This window comes from Rousettus aegyptiacus, unplaced genomic scaffold (genome assembly GCF_014176215.1).
Source record: "Rousettus aegyptiacus isolate mRouAeg1 unplaced genomic scaffold, mRouAeg1.p scaffold_m13_p_2, whole genome shotgun sequence".
NCBI classification, from domain to species: domain Eukaryota; kingdom Metazoa; phylum Chordata; class Mammalia; order Chiroptera; family Pteropodidae; genus Rousettus; species Rousettus aegyptiacus.
The window spans coordinates 50,988,437-51,006,551 of record NW_023416295.1 but is presented as its reverse complement, the minus strand read 5'-3'; the positions used below and the strand labels follow the sequence as shown (position 1 = coordinate 51,006,551).

At 36.2% G+C, this 18,115-nt stretch overlaps 1 protein-coding gene across 1 annotated transcript in view; it reads left to right on the top strand.

Moving 5' to 3' along the window:
• The window catches only part of XIRP2 (xin actin binding repeat containing 2), a 65,681-nt gene extending 48,002 nt beyond the window's left edge, over positions 1–17,679 (top strand). The window contains exons 7-9 of the mRNA XM_016165442.2: positions 162–9,537; positions 11,615–11,748; positions 16,173–17,679. Coding sequence (XP_016020928.2) covers positions 162–9,537; positions 11,615–11,709 — 9,471 coding nt within the window. The 3' untranslated portion in view covers positions 11,710–11,748; positions 16,173–17,679. The remainder of the gene's footprint in view (positions 1–161; positions 9,538–11,614; positions 11,749–16,172) is intronic.
• Positions 17,680–18,115: the final 436 nt, after the last annotated feature.

Below are 18,115 nucleotides of genomic sequence, written 5' to 3'. Positions count from 1 at the left end.
ACAAACACTGAATATTGCTCCTAACTAGATCTCTAAATAGAATATATCACCTGTTTTTCCCAGTGGAGATGTCATAGCAGGTAGACAGGTGAGGAGTAATGCCTAGGAAGTCTCTTCCACTCCACCCATCTTTATAAGATTTGATTTTCTCTCACTTAAAGATTGAAAGTGAATATGAAGAGATTTTAAAGCCATCGTCTATTGTGAGTACCTCTTCCACTTCTTGCACTTCAACTAGCCAGAGGAAGGAAACATCAACCACAAAAGGTAGTGACCACAGTGCCACTTGCTCAACTCTGGCACAAGTTCATGCCACTCCTTTGGGAAAAACAGAAGAATTTCCTCCTCCTCCACCAGATATACTTCAAACTCCAATAGATGTGACAGCATTTTCCCAGTCCCCTGAATTCACCAGCCCTCCTAGAATATCACCAGTCCCCAAAGAATTATATTCCAAGCAAAGAAATTTGTATGAATTAAACCGCTTATACAAACACATCCATCCTGAGTTAAGAAAAAACTTAGAAAAAGATTATATCAGTGAGGTTTCTGAGATTGTTTCCAGTCAAGCAAACCCAAGGAGCTCAGTTTCAGCCGATGTGCAACGAGCCCGGTATGTTTTTGAAAATACAAATGACAGTTCTCAAAAAGATCTGAACTCAGAAAGAGAACACTTGGAGTGGGATGAAATTCTGAAAGGGGAGGTGCAATCCACAAGATGGATCTTTGAGAATCAGCCATTAGATTCCATCAACAATGACTCTCCAGATGAAGATAACATCTCCAAGGGTATTGCTGATCAAGAAATCATTGCTGGTGGTGATGTGAAATATACCACATGGATGTTCGAAACCCAACCCATAGATACACTGGGGGATCATTCTTCTGGCACTGACGAAAATGCTGAGAAAATTCCTGAGCTAGCCAGAGGAGATGTCCGCACAGCCCGATGGATGTTTGAAACAAAACCATTGGACTCAATGAATCAAATGCATCAGAATCAAGAAGAATCAGTGGTAACTGCCATAAAGGACATAACTGGGGGGGATGTGAAGACCGTGAGATACATGTTTGAAACTCAGCATCTGGATCAACTTGGACAGCTTCATTCAGTGGATGAGGTTCACCTACTGCAGCTAAGGTCTGAGCTCAAAGAAATTAAGGGAGATGTTAAGAGAAGTATAAAATGTTTTGAAACTCAACCATTATATGTTATTAGAGATGGTTTAGGTCAAATGCTCGAAATTAAAACTGTTCAGAGAGAAGATGTTGAAAAGGGAGATGTGAGAACAGCACGTTGGATGTTTGAAACACAGCCCTTGGACACAATTAACAAGGATATTCCAGAAATTAAAGTTGTCCGAGGAATATCCATGGAAGAAAATGTCAAAGGTGGGGTGAGTCGGGCAAAGTGGTTATTTGAAACTCAACCTTTGGAGAAAATCAAAGAAGATTCAGAAGATCTCATCACTGAAAAGGAAACAATAATAGGTACAGATGTCTCCAGAAAGTGTTGGATGTTTGAAACACAGCCGTTAGACATTCTGAAAGAAGTTCCTGATGCAGGTCCTCTAAGATCTGAAGAGATAATAGGGGGTGATGTACAGACTACTAAGCGTCTATTTGAAACACTTCCAATAGAAGCTTTAAAAGATAGTCCTGATGTAGGAAGACTTCAAAAAATTACTGCCTCTGAAGAAGAAAAAGGTGATGTTAGGCACCAAAAATGGGTTTTTGAAACCCAACCTCTAGAAGAGATTAGAGATGATAGAAAAGAGTACATACGAACAGTGAAACTGGAAGAAGTTGACAGAGGAGATGTAAGGAATTACACACATATCTTTGAATCAAACAATTTAATTAAATTTGATGCATCACATAAAATAGAGGTGGAAGGAATCACAAGAGGTGCTGTTGAGTTAAATAAATCACTCTTTGAAACAACACCGCTGTATGCCATCCAAGATCACCTTGGAAAATATCATCAGGTAAAGACAGTCCAACAAGAAGAAATCCTAAGAGGTGACGTAAAAAGCTGTAGGTGGCTTTTTGAAACAAGGCCCATTGACCAGTTCGATGAAAGCATTCATAAATTTCAGATAATTAGAGGAATATCTGCTCAAGAAATACAGACTGGAAATGTGAAATCTGCTAAATGGCTGTTCGAAACCCAACCTCTTGATTCCATTAAATATTTTAGTAATATGGAAGAATTAGAAAGTGAAACCGAGCAAGCTACAGATATTGTGAAAGGGGATGTCAAAACCTGTAGATGGCTTTTTGAAACCCAGCCAATGGAGTCTCTTTATGAAAAAGTCTCATTAACGACTGGCAGTGAAGAAATTCATAAGGGAGATGTCAAAGCCTGTACTTGGCTCTTTGAAACTCAGCCACTTGATACCATAAAAGATGACTCTGAAGCAACAGTCAAATTGCAAACTGTAAAACAGGAGGAGATTCAAGGTAGGGATGTTCGTACAGCATGTTTGCTTTTTGAGACAGAAAATTTGGACAGCATACAAGGAGAAGAAGGAAAGGAAATCAAGGCTGTGCAAATGGATGTCCAAGCTGAGGATGTCTCCAGCATGCGCCATAAATTTGAAAATCAGTCCTTAGATTCCATAAGTTCTAGTTCAGAGGAAGTTTTGAAAAAGATCAAAACCCTAAAGACTGAAGATATTCAGAAAGGCAATGTTTTAAATTGTAGGTGGCTTTTTGAAAACCATCCAATTGATATGATAAAAGAAGACCAAGAAGGTGATAAATTAGTTAAAACAGTGACAGACATACAAGGTGGAGATGTAAGAAAGGGGTGCTTTATTTTCGAGACTTTTTCTTTAGATGAGATTAAAGAAGAATCCGACTATATCAGCACCAAAGAACAAATTACTGAAGAAGTAATAAAGGGTGATGTAAAAAGCTACAGAATGCTCTTTGAAACCCAGCCACTCTATGCAATTCAAGACAGAGAAGGGTATTACCATGAAGTGACAACAGTTAAAAAGGAAGAGGTAATTCATGGAGATGTACGAGGGACAAGGTGGCTTTTTGAAACAAAACCATTAGACTCAATTAATGAATCAGAAACTGTGTATGTTATTAAATCTGTCACGCAAGAAGATATTCAGAAGGGAAATGTTAGTTCTGTCAGATACAGATTTGAAACGCAGCCACTGGATCAGATTTCAGGAGAATCACATGATGTTGTGCCCACTGTAGACTATATTCTAGGTGGGAATGTAAAGACAAGTAAACAGTTTTTCGAGTCTGAAAATGTTGATAAGAATGCTTATATAAGAACAGTAAGTGTCAATGAAACACAAAAGGGCAATGTTAAAACATCTACTTGGCTATTTGAAACCCACACTATAGATGAGCTGAGAGGAGAGGGGTCAGAATATGAAAATGTCAAAACAGTTGCTCAGCAAGATATACAGAAAGGTGATGTTAAGCAGGCAGTGTGGCTTTTTGAAAATCAGACTTTGGATTCTATTAAGGAAGCAGATGAAAGCGTCACAAAAATCACCAAGGAAGAAATTCCTCCTTCTGATGTCAAGACAACTACTTGGCTCTTTGAAACTACACCCCTTCATGAATTTACTGAAAATACAGTGGAAAAGGTAGAAATTATTGGCAAGAGCATTAAAGAAACCTTAGAAGAACTCTACTCCCAAAAAGTTATAGAGGCTCCTGGAATCATCATTGAAGCTGATGAAGTTGGGGATGTTCGAATGGCAAAGTATAAGCTAATGAATCAAACATCTCCTGAAATCCAGAAAGAAGAAATTATCAGGGCTGATCTCAGAAATATAATGGTGAACCTACTTTCCAAAAGAAACTGTACAAAAAGAGAGATTTTGGTTAGTGAAGAAGAGAAAGGAAATGTTAATTGGACCAAAACTCAGTTATTAAACAGATCAACAGAATTTCATGCCGAAAAAGAAGAGATAGTGAGTGGTGATGTAAAACAAGCGATTAAAAACCTGTTCTCTGAGGAAAGATCTGTAAAGAAAGGCATTTTAATTCAGGAGGATGAAAGAGGAGATATTAGCATGACCATCTATTGTCTACTTAATGAAAATGCTGGTGACACAATTGAGCGTGAAGAAGTAATAGGGGGTGATGTGAAACGTACCATTCATAGTCTGCTATCTTCTATATCAAACAATAAAATATCCGAAAAGGCTAAAATCGATGCCTCTGAGAGGGGAAACGTTCAGTTTTTCACAACATGCATAGAAACTGGAGCTTTGGATTATCTCAAACAACTCCAGATGGGGTCAAATGAAACAGTAAGAGCTAGGACACAAGAAAGTGAGGAAGAAATAATTGGCGGTGACGTAGAAGGCACAAAATTGTTATTAAAGAAAAGGCGGTCTCAGGTTGAACATACTGTTAACGAAACTGACATCATCCCAGGAGATGTGCATAATAAAGTTAAGGTTTTCATGGCAGAGCCTCAGAGTACATCTTGTAAGACACCCAAAGAAGAAATTATAAAAGGTGATTTGAAATCAACTCTAAATTCCCTCAGCCAGGCCATAAATCAGAAAACAGAGTCTAAAACAGAAGTTATAAAAGGTGACATGCTGGCCACACTCAAGTCACTTAAGGAGTCAAGCCACCGATGGAAAGAATCTAAACTGCCTAATGTTATCCCTGGTGATTTTGAAAAAGCTATTGAATGCCTTGAAAAGACCACAAACACAAGGACAGAAATCCTGAAAAAGGAGCTTATCCGAGATGACCTTGAAACATCATTAAGGAATCTGAAAGAAGCACAAAGTGCTTTCAAAGGTGTAGATAGAAAAGCCGTAATCAAAGATGATGTGCAAGCTGCGAGGATAGACTCCTCACAAGAGCAGAAAACAGAGATTCATCAGGTGGCTCTCCAAACGGACAAAAAAAGTGTTCTTCAGCCGAGACCAGGACCATTTCAGCCAGCAGCCAGGCGGCAAGGGGGAACAGACACTTTCAACCAAACTACAGGCAAATCTTATCATGGGAATTTAATAGAAGAAAGAACTGAGGTTAACATTTCAAAAGCCCCAAAAGGTACTGTAAAGATTGTTGTAGATCGTGAACAAAACAATGATGCTCTTGAGAAAAGTCTTAGGAGATTATCTGATTCACACCACAAAGGCATTAAAAATGTGTTGGAATCAGAGGACAGAATGGGTGTCTGGATCGATACCACAACACAGCAGCATCTTAGAGATGACCATACGAACAGACAATTGACCTCAACCATGTCAGTGAAGGAAAATCTAAACACGAAGGAATTAGAGACAGTGAGAGAACAGAAAGATGCTGTCCTTAACTCTACCCAATCTATTGATAAAACAATTGGAAAGCAACAGACTCGATCTTGCAAACTGAGGAATGACCACCAAAAAACTGAATCTTCCCCTGTAAACAGTTTTAAAAGTACCCGAAATAATAAAATATCAACAGATATACAAAGCTCTAAGCCTAGTCCAACCCAGGCTCCAGTCAACAAGACAGCTGGAGGAAATTATGAAGTTTCGGGAGACTTCCAGAAGCAAACTTTGTTAAAGCAGGAAATGCAATATTCTAACAAAGATATAAAGAAAAAGAATGTGAACCCTCAACCACTGTGGCAGACTTTGCCTGCAGATCAAGACATATCAAATATAATAGAAGTGAAAGTCTCCGAAAAAAGCCACAATAAACTTAAGGCAACTGACACAAAGCAGAAGACTGATGTCCATCCGAACAGCCAAGACTTTCTAATGAAGACAAATACTTCTACAGACTTAAAAATGGCAATGGAAATGTCCTTTAATCCAATCAACTTGAACCCTGAAAACAATGTAAAAGAAAGTGAGTGCTCTCTTCCACCTCCGTCTCCACCTCCTCCTCCACCTTCCAATGCATCATCTGAAATAGAATTTCCTCTTCCTCCTCCACCTCCTTTAATGATGCTGCCTGAAAAAAATGCATTTCCTCTCTCACTGTCCGCAGAGAAGATAAAGGCTGAATTCGATAATTTCCCAGGCCTCCCTCTTCCTCCACCACCAGAAGATGTGAAATCTGAAAGAGAATGTCTATCAGTGTTTCCACCACCTCCCCCTCCTCCAACTCCATCTCTCAACTCACCGCATCTCCTTTCCTCCTCTGTTCAAGAAAAGCACAGTGGAGCATTTGTACAACATTCCCTAGAGGAAGCCTCAAGCTCTCAGCAAACTCATTCTCAGGCTAAAATCATTAAAGGAAAATCAGGAGTACGTGTGCCACCTCCCACATTACCCAAACCCAAACTTCCCAAGCATATAGAAGATAAAAAGCATCATGGTTCTCCAAAAGTTGAATTGGAAAATTCCCTGACGGATTTGGAATGTAAAATTACTACCTCAAATGATCAAAATGGAGTAATGATGGTGACTAGCAGTGAACACACAGAGACAAAGAAGAATATGTCTAGAAAAAGTCTTGGGGAAAGAAAACAATTATCTATAGACTCTACAATGTCTCTCTCACAGACAGTTCCAGTAACTTCACCACCCAAGGAAAAGCAAGGAAAAACACCTCTCGTAAAATCTCATTCATTTCCTATAGGTTCAGAACAACAAAGTCCAAAACCTTATATGAGAAAATTTAAGACACCTTTAATGATTGCTGAAGAAAAATACAGACAACAAAGAGAAGAGCTTGAAAAACAGAAATACGAGAGTTCTTGTTACAACATAGTTAAAAAAGAATGCCAAAATCAAAACATATCAGAGTTGGAAAAGAAAGTGCTGTTAAAAATAACAAGTGAGGAGGTTCCCCTTCCTGGAATAGATTCAGGGGTCACTGTGGCCCAACACAACCCAAACTCTCAAAGTCATCCTCAACTACTAGGCAGATGTTCAGCTAACCAGCTTTCCACAACACCAGCGGTAACAGTTTCTGGCAAGAGTCCCCAACACATTCTTGCGGCCTCAGAAGACAAAGACACCATGACAAAAGAAGTTTTACAGAGCTCAAGGGACATGATACAATCTAAATCAGCTTGTGAAATTAAACAGAGTTACCAAGAACGTAGTGTACCACTAACACAACAGAAGGAGTATCTGGAACAGTTGAACGTGCCCCAAAATAAACCAGTTTTCCCAAGTTTTAAAGTTAGAACCATCAAGTTTCCAACTCAAGATTATAAATTAAATGAAACAACCCACAGTGATGAAAGCCATAAAAAGCAATCTGAAGTTGATGTTCAAAGCATTAAGAAACAACAGTACCAGGAAACCAAGAACACTGAAGCAAGCACTGAATATAGTAATAAGCAATCTGTGGCTGAAAAATATTACCAATTGCCTAAGAAGGAAAAAAGAGTAACAATAAAATTGCCTACAGAACCTGCAAGGAAAAGCCATGAAATAAAGCTCAATACAGTTCATGAGAAGCAAAGAGATTTTAGAGAATCTGATAGTGGAAAACTTCCAGTAAGTGAAGGAACAATTCAGGGCCCACAAATCACTGGACCAGAAGAAGAGAGACTAATAGTTGAAACAAAACAAGAACATTTAAATAAATCAGAACAGAAGGTAGTCAAGCAAAAGGTTACTGATACGCATCTTGATTCACAAACTAAGAATTTTCAGCAAACACACATACAGATTTCTGAAAGTCAAGTTGAACCTAAAAAATTGCCCCAGCCATATAATAATCTTCAAGAAGAAAAATGTCTTGGAGTCGAGGGCATACAACAGAAACAAGTCTTTTCTAATACTAATGATTCAATACAGGAAATTACACAGAACAAATCTTTATTTTCCTCTGTGAAAGAATCCCAGAAGGATAATGGAAAATGTACTATAAATATATTGGAATTTTTGAGAAAACGTGAAGAATTACAACATATTTTGTCTCGGGTAAAACAATTTGAAGCAGAGCCAAATAAAAATGGCCTTAAAACATTTCAGACACTGTTAAATCTTATTCCAGTATGGCTATTAAGTGAAGAAAAAAGAGAATATGGAGTTCGCATTGCTGTGGAGAATAACATAGAAAAAATCAAGGAAGAAATCACACATATTAAAACTCAAGCAGAGGATATGCTTGCGTCCTGTGAAAATATCATCCAAACAGCCATGATGTCCTCCAAGGCAGGAAAGCAGAGAAATAAACCCAATGGTCTTAATGAAACATCATCTGAAGTGTCTAATGTTAATGTTAGCTATAATAAAAACAATGAACAGAAAGAAAACACCACTGTAGAAAAAACACAGCACCACGAAGTAGCAACCCACCATGAAGCAACTACTCATCATCATGTGAAAACCCATCAGGAAATTAAACTGGATGATCGTAAGATTTCTCCTCCCTCTTTAAAAACACGGTCACCGTCACCAACCTTCATAACAATTGAGTCTACTGCTCGGCGAACGGAAGCCTCTACTAAGGATGAGCTTTCTCAGTCCCCTACAAGGGATAGCGTTGCTGAACCATCACCAAGAAGACCTGTGTCACAAACATCTAGAATTCACATAGCAAATACCTCCTCTTCTCCACCCAGGAGTCGCTCTGAACAACTTGGCAAACTCAAAGACACCACTGCGAAGTTATCCAGAGGGGCCATCCCATGTTCATCAGTAACCCGGGTTCCAATTGTAGAGAAGAGGTCTGAGATCATCACATCTCCCGCAACACTTCGTCGTCAAATTAAGACAGAAACTCGTGGTAGGGTCTCTTCCCCTACAATAACAATACCTATAAGTGTAAATCATGTTGATAATGGTTCCTTCAGAGATTCCATGGAAGCTCAAGAGGAAGTTAGGAAAGTAGAGAAAAGGGCGACTTATGTTCACAAAGATGGAGTAAATTCCACCCAGCACATAATGCCGGAGACAGAAAGTTTCGAGTCAGTCGAAATTATCCGCAAAGTGGAAGTGCCTCGCCCGTCAGAGCACATGCAGAGATATGAAGCCACCAACCAAACTGCTCAAATGGCTGAAAATTTCATGAGTGACCATGAAAATGAAATAAACAGATGGTTCAGGGAATTTGAGGATAGCCCAGTTTTTGAAGCAACGTCAAATACAAGAGTTTATGTAAATGGAGAAGCAAACCATAACGTAAAACAAGAAAGTCATACGTTTTGTAAAGAGGAATTTGGATTAACATCTTTAGAAAATGCTAATTTTACAGGCTTTAATTGTAATCGTCCTAGAGAAAACATTCCTGTTGAGCAGCCCAGTGTACGCTCTGAAACGAAGTCGCTAAGTGAACATTTCTTGGGGATGGATACATTTGATAGTCAAGTAGTTGGGTCGAAGATGACAATGTCTTCATCACATAACTCAGAAGCTGGCAAATCTGGCTTTGACTTCAAGCATGCCCCGCCGACCTATGAAGATGTCATCGCTGGCCATATTTTAGATATTTCTGATTCACCTAAAGAGCTCAGGAGGAATTTTCAAAAGACATGGCAGGAGAGTGAAAGAGTTTTTGAAAGCCTGGGATATGCAACCTCAGATGCTTCTGCAGCTGAGATGAGAACCGCCTTCCAAGAGGAATCTGCATTTATAAGTGGTAAATAAGCTTGCAAGATGTGAAGTAAGATTAACCCATTTAAAAGCATGTGTTCCATATCTAAGATATTTGCAGTTAAGAGTGTGTGGAAGAAACCAAACAATATAACCTATGTCCTCTGTTTACAATGCTTGCTTTTACTACTTTCCCTTTAAAAAAACGTAATATGGTTCACTTGCACTGTGTGAGAATAACAAATAATGTTGCATATGTAGATTATTGAGACCTTTATCAAGGTAAATAAGGCTTTAGATAAAGCAGCAGATATAATAATCGTTACCTTGATAGTATTAATGAATATGTATAACTATATTAACGATTATACACCCGTAACACATAATTATATTCCTTATTAAAAGTTATTTCATCCACTTGTTTGAGACAATATTAGATAATATTCCTTGACCTACTATGATGTATTTTTAATTGCCAGACCAAAATGGTATTTACATTTGAATTCAATACAGCCTGGTAATAATCCAAGAAATAATTTACACTCGTGATATGTGCTTTAAGGATTTTTATTGATTGGTATCTCTGACAAAAGTGTAGGTATAGAATTTGACCTTCTGTATATTTAATTATTGTTATTGAGTTGAAAGGAATTAGCTTTCTCTAATGCCAGATTTGTATGACATTTTTTTACACCTTCCTTAAACTCAGAATGATAGCACAATTGTCTTCATGCACAGATGGACATGGATAATACATTTTAAAATTTTGATTGCATATGGAAGGAGAGAGGTATAAAATACATGAACTTAGTACATCAGAGAATAGCTCATTTATTTATATTTCCCTACATTTTACAATTAATGAGCCTTCATAATAAAAGTATTTGGCATAATTAATGTGCATCATTAGGGTGGTCATTCTTTTACACAGACTGAAAGAAATAGCAAGCTTAAAAATAAAAGCTTCTGAAACTAATAACTATGCCTCCATTCATATTTGCAACATATGTGTCTAGTTTATCGGGTTAATATGATTTCTTAATGTGCTTGCTTCTGGCATAATTAAGCAAAGCTGTCTAATTAATTCTGCATGCTCAGTTTCTGTTACAATAGCTAAAAACATATAGAAAGTATGAAAAAAAAACCTGGTGTTAAATATAGGAATATTTCCTCTGCTAGAAACAAATAAACAAGCGATCTCTCAGTAGCCTTAAATGAGCCTCGAGCACTAAAGTATATATATTTATTTGTATATCGAAACTTGAGCATATACACTTTCATGTATAACTAATAAGAAAGCTTAGTTATTCTCACTGTATCATTGTGAGGATCAAAACAATACTGAGGGGTAAGTTCTGTGTCAGTTTTGAACCACTATGCGAACAGTGGTTAGTAATGTAACTACTATTATTCATAGGAGCTAGCATTCACTTGAGAGCAGCAGCATGTGACCATAGGTACTTGAGAGCAAGGGAAGAGGTAGAGAGACTATAAAAGGCAGACGTGCAAATCCAAAAAGCCCTAAAATCCAAACCCATTTAGATTGAGGACAAATGGTCCTGAACATTTCAATGTAATCAGGAGTCTCATTGGATTAAAGTTAAGAACTGGTGTCACAGAGTCAACATTGTCATTAAGAAAATATTTAAACAAATACAATGTCCTCAGCTGAAAAGATATGTACACATTTTAGAAAAATCTCTCAGAATGCTTTCAAAAATAAAAGCTTTGGAACAAGTTATGTGTAAACCTTTATATATGTGGAAAGTTTAGTTATCTAGAATAAGTGTTCACAGGGCTCCCCATGGGTGAATTTACTATATATTCTTTCTAATATATTAAAGTTAATGAACATATTTTACTCATGTACATTTTATTAAATAATAAAAGTCAACTTGTACAAAGTATGAAATAGTATAGACACTAGAGTAAGGTTGATTGTACCAGAGTCTCAAACCTGGTGGTAGGATGGATTATATCCAGAGAAGCAATTATCAGGACAATAGTCTTAAAGCTTTGTACTTAAACTGCATGGCCAGTTAATATGCTGCTGTTGTTTGTTTTATTTTTACAATGTGATTGAAGGTAACGCTAAATAAGCATTTGTAAATTTTCATTTTTAGAAACTGCTGCTCCAAGACAAGGAAATATGTATACTTTGTCAAAAGACAGTTTATCCAATGGAGTGTCTAACAGCAGACAAGCAGAGTTTTCATAAGTCCTGCTTCCGATGCCACCATTGCAACAGTAAACTGAGGTAAACGTCTTGTGGTCTGTGGCACAAATATTCAAGAGCTTGCAGTGTACTTATAACATCATGTTTCTAAGAAGATGTAGATTTTTCCAGATCTTACTGCCATCAGTTAACATAACCACAAAAGGAATGTGCTCATATTCTGTTATGTTTGCTCAGGATGGCTATGACTGTTTTCCTTTGGAAATATTGCTTTCCTAATCAAATCCAGAAAGGTCCTTTTTGTCCAAACATGGAGATCATATAGATAAGAAAAATTAAGTGTTTCCGTGCAAATCGAAATTATGAAGTTCCTACTTTAGTCTGAAGTCTAGACTCTAGATCAGGATTCAGTAAACTTTTTCTGTAGAAGTCCAGATAGTAAATATTCTCAGCTTTGCAGGGCGTGCTGTTTCTGTTGTTACTCAACTTTCTAATAGAGTGGAAAAGCAACCATAGATCACTGAGCAAACCCATGCGGCTATAAACTAATGGGCCTAGCTGTATTCCAGGAAGACTTCATATACCAAAACAAGTGGTGGGCTCTGGAGTTTACCTATGTTCGGGCTATTCGATCTAAGTTAAAAAAAAAAAAAAAAAGTTAGAATAATGTCAGTGTCAGGTCAAATAAATACTCTGTTCATTCTCTGGTGAAACAGAAGCATCTTATCAACACAATTAGAAAATGTACTCATTTTCCAAAACTCTTGAAGTAAAAACATTTAAATGAATATGGTGTTTATTTGGTATGTCTATAGTCTGGGATTCTGATATGTAATGATTTTGCTAAATCCAATACGCATCTCTCAGACTATATCTTTCCCGACTTTAATTGACAGTGTCAAAAATGTCAGACATCCCTTATTGCAGCATTCTTTTTTCTTGGTTTCCATGACACCAGAGCATAATGGTTCTCCTCCCACTTTCTGGGTGTTCCTTCTCAGATTCCTGTGTGGGTGATTCTTTTCTCTGCCCATTACAGAGATGTTAGACATCCCTAAATTCTGTTACGGACGTTTATTCTTCTCATTGTTTTTATTCTTTCTGGTTTATTGCATCCACTCCCATAACCTTAATCATCATCCTTGTGGCAATAACTCTGAGATCTGTACCACTAGCCCAGCTCTCTTCTCTGTGTATCAGACACTTATATGTCAATGATTAGTATATATCTCCAATTAGATTTCTTGTAAGTACAGCAAATTCAATCTGTCCCTTTTATCTTCTCTCTACCGAAATTCTTTCATGATCTATATGCTACTTTCTGAGTAAATGGCATTAATATTAACTCAATGACTGAAATTTTCTGACTCTTTCCTCTCCCTTCATTCCCTACACCCAAGCAATGACCAAATTCTGTAATTTCTGTCCCATAAATACCTCTTGAGCAGTATACTTCCCTCCATCCCTACAGCCCAGGTATCCTTCAAGCAAGTGTCATTTCTCACTTCTGTACTAATGCAACAGTTTTTCTAAGTAGTCTGTCTCCCTGCCTTCAGCATATCTCATCACCATCACCACCACTACTAACCTGCACCAATACCATGCTCCGTAATGTAATGAGAATCTTTCTAAAATTCAAATCCAAGGTCATATCCCTGTTTAAAACATTTTGTGATCATAGCAGATATTGAAGCTTAATAACTATATTTATTAATTTATGTTTGCAAAATGTTATTATTCTGTTTTTGTTCTTTTTTTTTTTAATCATTATTTAGAGTACTTTTACAGGAGATTCTCCCCCTCATCTACTATTTGGTAACAGAATTGGTGGAGAAAAGACACTATAAACATATAATTCTTTCCTTTTCTTTATAACTTTTGCCAATGTATCAGTTATTTATTTAACAATATAATGAAATGGACTCTTAATCATCCCCTAGAGGAAACCAATTTAAATTTTTTTTAATTATCTTTATAAACTCACAGATTTACATATGATTGGTTTCAATCGGATGCGATTATTGTCATTACTGAAGGTCAAATCAATCTATCTTTGGAGAGTAGAAGCCCCTTCAAGTTGTTTTTTGAGTCCTTGGACAAGATCTTAGTAATATTTGCTAGTTTCTTCATCATCTAAATATTGTGTGCTCACTTGTACATTTACTGCCCCAGGTCTGCAACCAGTCATTTCTCCAGGTCCTGATTTCTTTGTGTGAGAAATGGCATTTCAAGACAAAAATCTCAATGCTCTTTCACTATTTCTAAGATTTTTTAATATTAAGACTACTTAATATATATAAAGAAAGAGTGTATCATGATTTTATAGTGATATTGCAAAATCGATTTCAAAACCGTATTACTTCTGCTTAGTATCTTCTCTATGACATCAATACCTTCTCTCTTCCACTTCAGGATTTCTGGTTCTCAAAGACAAAAGAAGTAACAGATTTAGAATATCTCATATTTGTCTGGACAACAGTTTTGGAATAACAAAACTCTCAGAACCAATAATTTGGTTGTCAAAACATTAAAAAATTGCATTTGTTCCCCAGTCACTCACATCCTATTTTTAACAATTGTTTTATTATCTCTTCAGTGTCATATTACATAGTCATTACATATCATATTATCTTCTTCTTTGCCCTAATGATATTTCATCTTAGTTTATAGGTAACAATATATTTAGTGCTCTTACTATGACTTATATTGATGTTTCTATAGTCATTTTGGTTGTTTGAACTTGTTTTCTAGTAGATTCCTCAGAAAAGTTTCATGGAAATGATATTCCTTGAGTTCTTACATGCTGATAACAATTTGTCTATGATATATAAAATGAAAAGTCAGTTTTGCTGAAAGTAAAATCTTTGGTTTACATTTTGTTTCATTCAAGTATCTTAAATGAATTATTTCATTTTCTTCTGGCATAAAGTGTTGGAAATATCTGAAAATCTAACTTTCTTTTATGAGTCATATGCTCCTTTTTTTTCTTTGTCAATACATAAAAAATTTTTTTTCTTTTTATTAAAAGTCCAATAATTTGACTAGCATAGTTCTTGGAATTGGTCATTCTGGGACAATAGTGTCAGTTATCCAGTGTACACTCTGAGTTTGTAGCTTCATACATTTTTATATCAGGAAAGTTTTTTTTAATTATACCTTTTCATATTTAACCTGTTTCATCGCTTTATTTTCTTCTTTTGGAACTCCTGTTATCTATACATAGGTATTTTGTGCCTATCTTTATATTTATCTTTCTCTCAAATCCTTATCTCTTTTTTCATTTCTGATTGTAAATTTTTATTCTATTTCTTAAGATACTTTCTGTTGTGTTTATTTGCTCATATATATGTGTGTGTGTGTATATATTATATTTATATATATTATATATATATGTTAGTTTAGTTTTTATTGCTGACATTTCTTCTCTTTTATTGCTATTTTTCCCCTGACTCCTGGCACCTTGTTTACAACTTTTTTTAATTCCAATTTATTGTATTCTTTCAGGTCTTTTATAATTTTCTAATGTCTTCTAGATCATTTCAAGATAGATTAAAATGTTAATGTTTTGAGAACATGTTTTCTAATATGTTTCCATTGTCTGCAAGGATATTGTAATGCTTTTTATGTTATTATTTCTTATAATAACTTTGTGTTATATTTGGCTTTGGTTCTTTTCTGTTGCTCCTTTTTATGTGGAATTCGTTTTTCTAGATCTTAGAAGGAGACAAAATTCAGGATAGTTTTTCCCAGTTTTACAAAGCCGCCTCTTCTAATATTCATATTTTGTTCAAAAAACAATGATGGCTTGACTTCTAGGATTTCCTGTGCTGGCTTTTCTCTCCCATGTCAAGACGTACTTTTTCATTTCTGTCATCATTACCCAACTCAGTTTTGGTTCTATGCTTATTTTTTTCCCTCACTATGGAGTCTTGTTCTGAAAAGTGATTTCACTGGGTCAGCTCTAAAAGTTTAACTTCTCCAGTCTTTTCACTCTTTCCTACCACAGGCCCCTGCACTATTGGATAGGGTAAAACCTCTCCCAGTTTCAACTGCTGTGCTCTGATTGGGGTGTGATACTTTCCAGAAAATACTTGGCTATTTTGTGATCTTGTATTTTCAGGTCCATCAGGCACCTTCTTTGCTCCCTCTGCTATCACCCATACAAATGCAACTATTGTGTAACCCCTCACATAAATTATTAAGTTAGCAAAGATTTAGTCCTATCGTTTTGTATCATCCATAACTACATATGCATTATACTATAATACTTGTTATACCAATGCCTGACATAAAGCATGAAATCCTAAGTACTACATGACATGTACCATGTAGGATATTAGTGGTAACTATTATCTAACAGAAATGTTCAATTAATAAGCACATTCCTATTGCCAGTAAGTTAATTGCACTGAATCTCTGACTCTTCCTTGAAATAATTAATTCCCTATGAATTTACAGGGTATATGTAGAATGCTAATTTTTTTTTCTTTTGTTCTTTTTGGCAGTTTGGGAAATTATGCATCACTTCATGGACAAATATATTGTAAACCTCATTTTAAACAACTTTTCAAATCAAAGGGAAATTATGATGAAGGTTTTGGACACAAACAGCATAAAGATCGATGGAATTACAAAAATCAAAGCAGCTCAGTGGATTTTATTTCTAATGAAGAACCAAATGTGTATAAAAACAGTGCGGAAAACACCCCCGTACCTGGAGATCTTAATAAACATATAGATGCCGGTGACAGTGGAAGGCAAACAGATGATTTCAGAAAATTCCGGGAAAGGGGCAAATTAAAAATCATTTGGCCCCCTTCTAGGGAGATGCCTAAGAAAACCCTTCCCCTTGAAGAAGAGCTCAAACTGAGTAAACCTAAATGGCCTCCTGAAATGACAACCACTACATCCCCTGAATTTAAAAGTGAATCACCTATAGAGCACATTAGAACTCTGGAAAATAAAGGACAAGAGCAAGATAACATTTATTTCCTGCAGCCATATCTGCAGTCCATCCATATGTGTCAGAAAGAGGATGTTATAGGAATCATGGAAAAGGAAATGTATGAAACAAGAAAAGATGAGAAGAAAGGAGGAAATAAGCATGTGCAAGATAAGCTGAATGAGGCTGAAGAGACAAAGAACAAGAGGAAAAGTGAAATGGATCTTAATGACAACAATAATGTGGTTGTGCAGAGTGCTGAGGAGAAAAATGAAAAAACTAATGAACCTGATGGTGCAGAAGTTTTACAGGTTACTAACACTGATGATGAGGTGGTGCCAGAAAATCATAAAGGGAACTTGAATAAGAATAATAACAACAATTATGTAGCAGTCTCATATCTGAATAATTACAAGCAGAAGACATCTACTTTAGAATTTTCTAATCTATTACCACTGTCAAGTGAAGCAAACTACACTGCAAGTGAATATCAAATTGAAAATTTAGCAAATGCATCTAGAATCTCAGAATTACTTGGTTTATTTGAATCTGAAAAGACTTACTCAAGGAATGGACTAACTATGGCTCTCAATAAACAGACTGACAGAGCTACTGCTGGCAGTCCTGTGCAGTCTGCTCCCACATCAGGCCTTAATGGTGAGTTAATAGTAAAGGCAAAAACTTCTATAGTCTCTTCTGACACAAACATCCTAAACATCAAAGGAAATCACTCAAACAACAAAACTCTTCACTTTTTCTTTTCTAACACTGTGAAAATCTCTGCTTTTTCCAAGAAGAATGAGAACATTTTAAAGCATGATTTCACAGATTCTGTAGATCAAATTAAAAATATGCCATGTTTGTATTTAAGAGAATTTGGGAAGGAAATCAAACATTGGCATGGTGGACTAGGAGCAGCCCACATTAATGGAAAAACAAGTTTTCGTGCTCTGAGCAATGAATGTGCAGCTAAGCCTACATTTCCCAAAGTGGACATCCAATCTGAACAACTCACTGTGGAAGAGCAAATTAAAAGAAATAGGTGCTACAGTGACACTGAGTAAAACAACTTTGGCTACGTGCAATCTATACTCAGGCACTAAGATATGTCGGTGTCCTAAAAGAAGACTTTGGGGATTTTTATAACATTCGTTGACCTCGTAATGTTCAGAAATCTCATATCTATCACAATGGGATATTCTTTGTATTACACTGTATAATGTTTTTCGTAATTGGTATGAATCTACTTTTATCCTGAATGAAATGAAGAGATGAAACAATATGACTGTGTTTTCCTGTCAGGTGACATTTAAGTCTATCACTCTGTTTTTCAACATACCAGAAAACATCATTGATGAGATTCTGCACTGCTGATATTTATCATAATTCTTATACTTTCTCTATAATTTATGCTGAAATAAAATTAAATGACCTGAGGTGCAAACAAAATACTTCTGTTACTTTTTACCGTATATGTTGTCATTCTAAGTATATATGTTTTCAATG